Consider the following 10,076-nt stretch of genomic DNA (forward strand, 5'->3'; position numbering starts at 1 on the left):
TTTCTTAAAAAGAAGCAATATACATATTCTTTATTGTGTGATATTCACATATGTACAGAATTATACAGTAATATTGCAGAGCTGTATAATATTTAAGATTGCACGGCTATTCCTTAGGCCACAGTGGCAGGTTACCATGGTGTTTAGACTCAAGTAGATGTACGTCTTTGGCTTCAATGGACAACAGATCATAATGTGATACATCAGTCTTTTCTTTTCTTCAAACTGTTGCTTTTCCTTAAGAACACAGACACACATACACACACACACACACACATATAAATATGGCTTTACTTCTGCGGTTGCAGTAGATCTGAGGAGCTATTGGAAAGTGATAGGGGAAAATATGGCGTCACTGGAGACTCCTGGGTGTGTCTGATGCTTGGTGGCAAGGGAATTCTGGGTAGTTACCTCTGCTAAGCTTTGTCACGGCAACAATGAGATGAAAAGGCGTCGGGGAAAAAAAGAGAGAAGAGTTCGACGACAGCAAAAGAGAGGGAAGACAGGAATAAGGAAAAGGTGGAGGTACCAGGGGAGCATGAGGAAGGAGGGAGGAAGAGAGAGAGAGAGAGAGAGAGAGAGAGAGAGAGAGAGAGAGCGAGTCGGGTGCTCAGGACTCTCTTGGGGAGGGGTTAAGAGATCGCCTGTAATTAGAGCTTTCTCATCATTCTGTGGCAAGACACAGTCTCTGATTCTACTATATATATATATATATATATATATATATATATATATATATATATATATATATATATATATATATATATAAACCATAGGTGAAAACTCCTGCAAATCCCCTTCTGTCAGACTGTCAGAGTACATCTCAGAGGGAAGGGGAGTGCGAACAGATTACTGGTGCAGAAGCTTAGAAAACCAATTCCACTGCCGATCCCTCCCCGACGCGTCATCGGAGGGACAGCGGCTACAGTCACAGGCCACAACCTCCGCACTTCTTCCTCCTCCACAGATTTAATGTGGAGCAGTGCAAGCTGCTTACAGACGGCACAGGAGAACAAGGCGGATAGAGGGAGACAGAGGGACATGAAGAGTCTTGCACGATTAACAAAAATGAATTTGACACAAAAAAAAGAATGGGGGCTGGAAAACTGGAATTATTATTGGAAATCCATACGGACGGTCATTGATCTGCCTTGTGAGGGCTTACCGAACATGATCCCCTAGCCCCAGGTAATCTGCCAGGGAATGCTCGGACTGTCAAAACCTTCCCACAGCGAAATAACTTTTTATTATTTCTGGGCGAGGCAACTCAACAGGCCGCCGCATAGGAACAGGTTGGAGTCTAATGAAGGTATTTAGGCAGTCGCAGTCTTTGCCCATCAGCAGGGCGGGATGCTGGGTACTAGAGGATGTGGATTGGGGTGAAAGAGAGACTTGTCACTGTTCCTCCAAAAACAGAATAGCACACCAATCTTCCAATAGGGCTGACACCTAGTGGCTACTACTTGGTACTGAAAGTATTGAGGGGGGGGGGGGGGGGGGGGGGGGTACAAAAACAGCACAATGCCATCTGTAAAATTCTTCACCAACATCATAATATCAATATTTCAATATTGTCTTCTTTATATATTCTATATATATAAAAAAAAACTTTTAAATCCATATATCCACATATATGTTATCCATATAATCCATATTTCTCCATTTAACAGAGCATAAACATTACATCTACTAAGCAAAACATCCCAGCACGACAGAAAGGCTGTAATGAGGTGACCAAAAATAGCTCCGTTCAACACAGAATAACAAAGCCTACAATAAACTTTACACTCTTTACAATAAACAATCAATCAATCAAAGTGATCTCTCAAAACGTCAAAAAATCCATCAAGTGAATTTCCCTGTAAACATGTTTAAATGAGTGAACAGGTCACACAGCACGTCTGAGTGAAAACAAATACACATACACACGGTTCTCCTAGCTGAGAAACACGAGGTGTGATTTAGAGTGTACACAAGTAAATTGATACAGAGAAGCTGGGCTGACATGTGCATTGGTGAATCATGGGTGCACTGCATCACTGCCATCCCATTCTACACATTTTGCTCAATTAGTCTGCCACAAGAATGCTACACTGTGTTGTGTGTGGGTGTATGCGCGTGTCTGTGGGAGTGTTTGTGTCTCTCTCTGTGTGTTACTGCTACACTTTTCAAATGAGATATGAGCTGAGAATGACTATGAGTTTGCATATCATATGGAGTGAATGTGGCTTATGCGTGTGTTTTACACTCCTGTTACACACACTCACATACACACAGAGACACATATGAACACACACACAGCAACATGCACACCAAAACATGATGCGTTGGAGATCGGTGGCTTGGGCTGCATTCACAGGCTGCCACAGAGGCAACAACGAGAACCACAGCTGGTGTTGTCGCTCTCGCCAACAGTGCGGCACTACCTGCTCTCATATTCTTTTATCTCTCAGTGTTGCCATCAGTTGACCCCACAGAGACTCCATCTCAGCCACAGCCACCTGCCCCACCCTCTAACTGCCCCAGAGATGAGAGAGAGAGAGATAGAGAGAGAGAAATAGAGAGAGAGAGAGATCTGACACCAGGAGTGGGTTGCAACAACAAGCCCCAGACAAAATCTTGTAGTCTGTCTGTACTCAAGTGAGCTAATGAAAAAAGAGGGCTGTTTGTTTTTCGCTTTGTTCTCTGTTCTTCTTTGCGCGCGTGTGTGTTTTGGAGGGGTGCATCTGAGGTGCTGTCAATCAGAAGCAGGAAGCACACTGGGTGAGTCAGTCAGCGGCTACCCAGAAGGCAAAGCGTAGCGGCGGAGAGCAGGCCACAGGGCGCTTATTTAACCGAGCAGTCGCGGTGAGCCAGTGCTTCACACCAGTGACAGCTTTCATAAGACCTGTCAGTCAAAGACAGGGGACAAGTAACAACATACACGCCCACACATACACACACACACACAGAGAGACACAAACGCGCATATGCCCACACACAAACACAAAAATGATAACTGTATGTGGCCTTGTCACGACAAACAGTTAATCTTCTCCAGACTTGCGTCACCGGTTTTGGTCTCTTTTTATCAGAACAACAATGATTACATGCAGAGTTTGAAAGAATGAAAAAAAGAAAAGAAAGAAAGAAAGAAAAAGAAGAAAAAAAAAAAACATTTCTGCCGCAATTACAGTGAATTATCTGGCTGACTGTGTTTTTGAAACTGTTCCGTGTCGAGCAATTATTCCCTCAAATGTGTGTAAATCCCCCCTCATTAGTGGATTAAGAAGGCACTGCCTGTAATATCTAATAGGATCCCCCTACGGAGGTCAGAGCAGCCGCTGCAGAGCCATCAGCGCAGCAGCACTCACACGGGGACGGCCCTGGACACGGCCTGCACCTGCGTCTGCGTCTGCACTGGGGAGGATCGGACGAGACAGAGTGGCTAACTGCAGCCGCATGAGTGTAGCCGTAACTCTACATGCTTGTAGCCGTAACTCTACATGCGTGTAGCCGTAACTCTACATGCGTGGCGCATGAGTGTGGCCGTAACTCTACATGCGTGTAGCCGTAACTCTACATGCGTGTAGCCGTAACTCTACATGCGTGTGGCCGTAACTCTACATGCATGTAGCCGTAACTCTACATGCGTGGCCACGCTCACAGGTGAGCGCTGCGGCTGCCCGAAGCAGACGCGTCCGTGCATGCGGACTCGACTCTTTTAACGCGCACGCTCTTTAGCCGCTACAGCAGATTGAAGCGGCGACGCAGGCAAATCGACCAGCACACTTCAGTGCCCCATTAGCACCCCATGGGTCACTCCGGCTTTTGTTGATTCGGAGCCGAGCGCCACGCATTTGCCACCCTGCCACTGCGTGTTCCTCGACAACGGGCTAATAGTGGAGATCAGATAAGGATGGCGAGACAGCCATCCCATGAGAGAGAGAGAGAGAGAGAGAGAGAGAGAGAGAGAGGGAGATAAGTGTGCACAGAAAACGAGTGATGTTGGCTGGAAAAAACCCAAACAAAAGGACTCAGAGTATAATAGGCAGCCTTTCCCCCCCGTCTGAAGTGATGAAAAATGGCAAGGAAGAGAACAAAGAGAAAAGAGAAAAGAGGAGCGCAGAGTATTTATTGTCTGCATGTGTTTGTGTGTGTGTGTGTGTGTGTGTGTGTGTGTGTGTGTGAGAGAGAGAGAGAGAGAGAGAGAGAAGTGTGTGTGTGGTTGTGGCTTGAGTGCATTTATTGTTTGTTTGTGTGTGTGTGTGCCCCTGTGTGTTTCTCTTCCGGCAAAGTGTGATCTTAATCTGTACTGAGCGGAGGTGGTGGGGGTGACTGTTCTGTGTGTGTGTGTGTGTGTGTGTGTGTGTATGGGGGATTCTCCCCTGCCTTTGCCTCCAGAGAAGCAAGCAGTGCGAGAGCTAGGGAGGTGGGTAAAGTCATCAATAATAAGCCAGGTAAGAGGGGACTCAGGCAAGGTCAGGACAAGATGACGTTATCGGTGAGTCTGCTAAAAACACCCAGCCTCTCAGGACCCCTCTCTCTCTCTCTCTCTCTCTCTCTCTCTCTCTCTCTCTCTCTCTCTATACCTCGTTCTCTCTCTTTCTCTTTCTACTCCGCCTGCTAAGTTCTGTTCAGTTCAGTGAAACGTTAGCATTTAAATAGAGACTATGGAGAAGGAGGGGCCACCTCAGGCATCTGGAGAAGGTGTGTGCATGTGTGTGTGTGTTTTGTTTTGTGCCCATGCCAGTGTATGTCTCTCTCTCTGTGTGTGTGAGTGTGTGTGTGTGTGTGTGTGTGTGTGTGTGTGTGTGTGTGTGTGTGTGTGTGTATGTGTATGTGTGTGTGTTTTGTGCCCATGCCAGTGTATGTCTCTCTGTGTGTGTGTCGGCGTCCGCCACGGAGAGAGCGTGTGTCCGGCGGAGCCTCCCAGCGAGGGCGTCACACGGCCATTAACCTGTCAGCAGACGTCACAGCCCTCCGGCTCTCTCCGTCTCGCCACACGCCCCCGCATGACAGGCGGCCCGCTGAGAGGCTGGGGCCTGGGCCGCTACCGCTGCTGCTACCGCTGCTGCTACCGCTGCTGCTACCGCTGCTGCTGCTGCTGGGGGGTGGAGGGGGTGGAGAGGGTGGAGGATGTGGAGCACTGGGGCTTAAAGGCCAGGCAGGGCAGGGCAGGGTGGAGCGGAGCGGAGGAGTGGAAGAGGAGCGGAGAGCAGGGGAGGGGTGCACCATGTAAAACTGTTCGGAGAAATGCCCCCCACCCTCTCTCTCTAACCCCATCCCCACTCCACCCGTTGACCCACAAACAGGTCAGGCCCTCTGGCTACAGTTCATCAATGCCAGTGTGGTGCAGTTCTCCTTCGCCGGTCACTCTCTCTCTCTCTCTCTCTCTCTCTCTCTCTCTCTCTCTCTCTCAGGTCCTGTTCCTTGTGTTTCTTCCATGTGTTTCTCTTTCTTCTTTTTCTCCGGCCAGCGTCCGGCGCTCCTCACTCTTCTCCCTCCTCCACATACGTCGAGGGGAACCAGCCCACCTAGAGGAGATACCAGGAGCACAACACACAGAGAGGTCAGAGAGGGGGGGTGTGTGTGTGTGAGAGTGTATGTGTGTGTGCGTGTATGTGTGTGTGTGAGAGTGTATGTGTGTGTGTGCGTGTATGTAAGTGTGAGTGAGTGTATGTGTGTGTGTGTGTGTGTGTGTGTGTGTGAGAGAGAGAGCCTGCAGAGAGGTGATACAGGTGAACAACAGTAACAGTGTGTCTTTTTCTTTCTCTCTAATTCTCTCTATCTCTCCCCCTTCTGCCCTGATTCTGTCTCTGCCTCCTCTCTCTCTCTCTCTCTCTCTCTCTCTCTCTTGGTGCTGTCTCTCTCTCTCTCTCTCTCTCTCTTGGTGCTGACGCTCTTCATGGTCCACTGCTCTAGGCCCTGAGTGTGCTGGGGCTACTGGCTAGAGCCTGATTGCTCTAATCAAGCCGTGCTGCATGGGGATGTATTTATCCCCACCCTTTAACCCTCACTATCTCTCTCTCTCTCTCTCACACACACACACACACACACATACACACACACACACACACACACACACACATACACACACACACACACACACGCACACACACACACACACACAAATAAAATTCACATTACACACGTGTATATGTGTGTGCACACACTAACACACCCAACGTCTGATTTAAAGATGACATTGCAGGTCTCTGCCCAGATGACTAGATGCTAATGGCCAGACAATGTTGCTGATAAAGTCTTGCCCACACTCACGCACATTTAGACAATGATCTGAGAAGTCACCATTGTCTTTAGCAAGTGATGGTTTACAATTAAAAAAGATTTCAACACACACACACACACACACACACACACAATCAACAAATAACCCGCCAGGCAAACCAATCTGGCTGAATGGAAGAACTAATGCGTTCGTAACGCGTCCACTGATCACTAAATCTATTATAGACCTCAATAAGGCGCGCCTCGAACGCCTTATTCGGCAAAGCCAAGCATCGCGGGCCCCCGAAATGAATCCATTTTATGACGGGATCGCAAGCAGGGTGAACACATTTGACAGACCAGTGAATTTTGAGCACAAATAAGCCTGTTGGGCTTAGTGTAAATTCCTGTCATATCCGTCACTGAATTGGACGGTGCTGCCTTCGCTTCCAGCCATTTCAGAGTGTGGCCTTTTCCCTCTCGCCGGCAGCACTTTATTTTCACGTCTCAAATGTTCCCTTTTGTGGGACATAGGCAGTGTGTGAAATGAAGAGCCGTGCATAAGAAGCCATCACGCCGGCCACAGTAATTGTGTTGTGTGTGTGAGAGGGAATAAGTGTGCGGCCGTTACCTTCAGCTTATCGTCTTCCTTCATTTCTCTCTCTCTCTCTCTCTCTCTCTCTCTCTCCCTCTCTCTATTTCTCTCTCTCTTTCTCTATCTTTCTTTCTCTCTCTCTCTCTCTCTCACCATCTTCCATCAACATGCACTCATACAACAGCACACACAGATAGACTTTTATGTAAAGCCGCACACACACACACTCACACACACACAAACACACACACACATACACACACACACACACACACACACACACACACACACACACAGATGTACTGTCATTCAAGGACACTAGATGTACACATGCATACGCACATGCACACACACAGATTTACTTTGTTATAAACATACCACACACACATAAACATACACACACACACACAGACACACACACACACAGAGAGACACTCACCCTGCCGTTGACCTCTCCCCTCCACCAGCCGTTGGCCCCCGACTTGGTGTAGATCTTGACCACATCGCCCTCTTGCAGCGAGAGCTCTCGCGTGTCCCGGGAGCTGAAGTCGTAGCGTGCTATCGCCACACCGATCACTTTAGGCGTGAACACTGGACACACACAGAGAGACAGATGGACAGAAGAGAAGAGAGAGAGAATGAGTGAGTGAATGAGACTGCAAAACGAATGGGAGTACGAGGAAGGGGAGGGGTGGGAAATGAACAAAAGACACCACCAAAGACACCATCGAGAGACACACGTTCCCTCCCAACACAAGATGGATCCTCTCCACGCCTAAAATTGACAAGACAACAACATTTTGGAACATCTAAAAAAATACTTTCCTTTTTCCCATTTGCTGTACTGTGAGTAACTGTTGGAGGCCAGTTAGCTATTTGCAGTGTATCTGACAGACTGAAAGACTTCTGTCTTCCTGGAAGAAGTCTATGCATCAGAGCTTTCAAACGTCTTGTCACAAAATCCTTGTCAAACATCTTTGAGAAAGAGGCCTGATTTTGACTGCTGATGAATGCAGATTGTGGCGACAGCACATCCACTGGCGTTTTATGAGTGCTTATGCTCCACTCATTTCGGAAGTGTCTAAACTGGCATTGAAAAGGGGCCCTCCAGAAAAATGATTAAGTGCTGGTCTATGTGGAGCAGCTCCAATCAGACTGGAGTGCTTCCTGTGATTGAGGTGTCAGCCCAAACTCTAAACGCCACAGAGAACAAGAAAACTGTGTGTGTGGAGGGGGGGGGGGGTTGTATATTTATCCCCCCCTTTCTGTCTTATCTTGTATCCATAGCCACACATCAGAAACCATGTCTTTTGTCCTCAGCTGTCTCATGGTCAATAGAGGTGGGACAAAGATTCGATAGCGTGATGTATCTTCTGCTTTTAAGGCATTTTTGTTGTCATAAAACCAGCTATCAGCACACTGAGAACTGAGCACACTTATTCACTTAACCAATTTGGTCTTCCAGAGAATCACTACCCTCAACGGCATGTCTTTGGTTGACTATGTGCATCGTTTCATCTCAGTTATCAAATTCGGTGAATTCCACCATAATGACTCCATAATGCAGTAAATACATGCAGAATTCCTGCTTTTTGCCCTCTTTGTTTTCCTCTTCAGTTACACAGAAGTGAAATATTACACTATTCTATTCTGGTTCTATATTGAGACTCTGACGAAGACGTGGCAGAACGTCGAAACGTTAGTCCCTTATGTTGGCACTTTAAGATCAAATCTGAAGTTTATACATCTGTGTTGCTCCGGTAAAACTCCTCTCTCTCGTGAAATATTACAGATTATGGTCTTGCATTGTACCGGTACTGATTATTGCAGAATCACTGTGGGCAACGCATTATCATAGTATTGAATGCTGAGTTACTCTGTCATTCCCACCCCAGATGATGAATACATTTAGATACAGTACGCACTGAACATCCCCACAACAACACACACACATATATGTACACAAAGGCACAGAAACATATAGGAACATAGAAAACATACACACACCCGCACAGAGTCCTACACCACCACACACACATAAACACAAGGGGAGAGGAGATGGTAGGTTGATGGCCCTGAGCTGTGGATGAGCTGGGCTGCTTGAAGCGGGTGAGGGACATGCAGACAGCGTGACGGAGGGGGTGGGGAGAGAGTAAAAGCTGTACCTGTACCTGACCAGAAGGGGGCAGTGGAGGGAGGGACAAAGCTGTAGCCGGCCGGGCTCACAAGAGAGAGCCCACAGAGGAGAGAGGCTGCAGAGCGAGGGAGGAAGAGAGAGAGAGAGAGAGAGAGAGGAGAGAGAGAGAAGAGAGGGTGGAGAGAGCAAGAGAGGGAGAGAGAAAGGAAAGAGAGAGAAGAGAGATGGCATATAGAGAGAGAGAGAGAGAGAGAGAGAGAGAGAGAGAGAGAGAGAGAGGGATAGAGAGGGGGGGTAAGGAGAGAAAGGCGAGAAGCAAAAAGAAAAAAACAATGCATTTGTAATCGAAACTCAAAGTTAGAAAGCTGGTTAAATCAAGAGCTTGCTGACAAGGACAATAGCAGGAGCGAAAAAAGCAGCCAAACACCCAATCGGAGCCAATCAGCATTCCGCATGCCCCTTCACAAAACTCAGACAGGGCTGGAGCAATGATTCCTTTCTGACGCTACAGAGGGAGAGGGATATTAGAGGATTTTCCGTTAGCATTGCTATTGGAATTCAAATACACAGTTGGGTCTTCTGATAACACCCCCCATAAGAAAGATGAGGGAGAGGGTGAAAGCCAGGGAGAATGTGTATGACGTTGGTAGCAGAGGGCCAAAAGAGAGAAAGAATATGGGAGAGAGGGAGAGAGAGAGAGAGGAGAGAGAGAGAAGAGAGAGAGAGATGGTGGAAGAAAAGGTTTTTCTTCCCTACAGACCTGCTGCAGTACTTACTTACTTATTTGTCTATTTATTTTTCTTAACATTGCATACATTTATACAGTGTATGCTAATGCACTCTTTAACTTTTAACCCCTTAATGGATGGGTTGGCTGTAAACTGAACTAATAAAGATATCTGGGGACTAATAAAGATATCTGAACTGAACTGAACTGAACTGTCATGAGTGTACCTGCTAGCAGTGGGCTACCAGCAGTGAAGCACGATTGCTTACACCATCTGACATTCCATCTGACTACCCCACTCATACCCCTGATCCAACCCTGTGTCAACACATTAATACCCCCTCCATTCACCCTTTTGCCCAGGGCAAAAATGGCCTCCGCAATCAACCGACGTCACATTCAAAGTC

General features: G+C 47.4%; 1 protein-coding gene across 3 annotated transcripts in view; it reads right to left on the reverse strand.

The window, feature by feature from the left end:
* Positions 1–10,076, reverse strand: part of LOC121688835 (guanine nucleotide exchange factor VAV3-like) — a 92,192-nt gene continuing 82,116 nt past the window's right edge. For 2 of the 3 annotated variants that reach the window (XM_042068713.1, XM_042068716.1), the window contains 3 exons: positions 8,977–9,057; positions 7,245–7,396; positions 1–5,516 (listed from right to left, as the gene is read on the reverse strand). In XM_042068713.1, coding sequence (XP_041924647.1) covers positions 5,472–5,516; positions 7,245–7,396; positions 8,977–9,057 — 278 coding nt within the window. In that variant the 3' untranslated portion in view covers positions 1–5,471. The remainder of the gene's footprint in view (positions 5,517–7,244; positions 7,397–8,976; positions 9,058–10,076) is intronic. The other variant, XM_042068714.1, reaches the window with a different exon arrangement.

Source organism: Alosa sapidissima, chromosome 17 (assembly GCF_018492685.1).
Source record: "Alosa sapidissima isolate fAloSap1 chromosome 17, fAloSap1.pri, whole genome shotgun sequence".
Taxonomy (NCBI): domain Eukaryota; kingdom Metazoa; phylum Chordata; class Actinopteri; order Clupeiformes; family Clupeidae; genus Alosa; species Alosa sapidissima.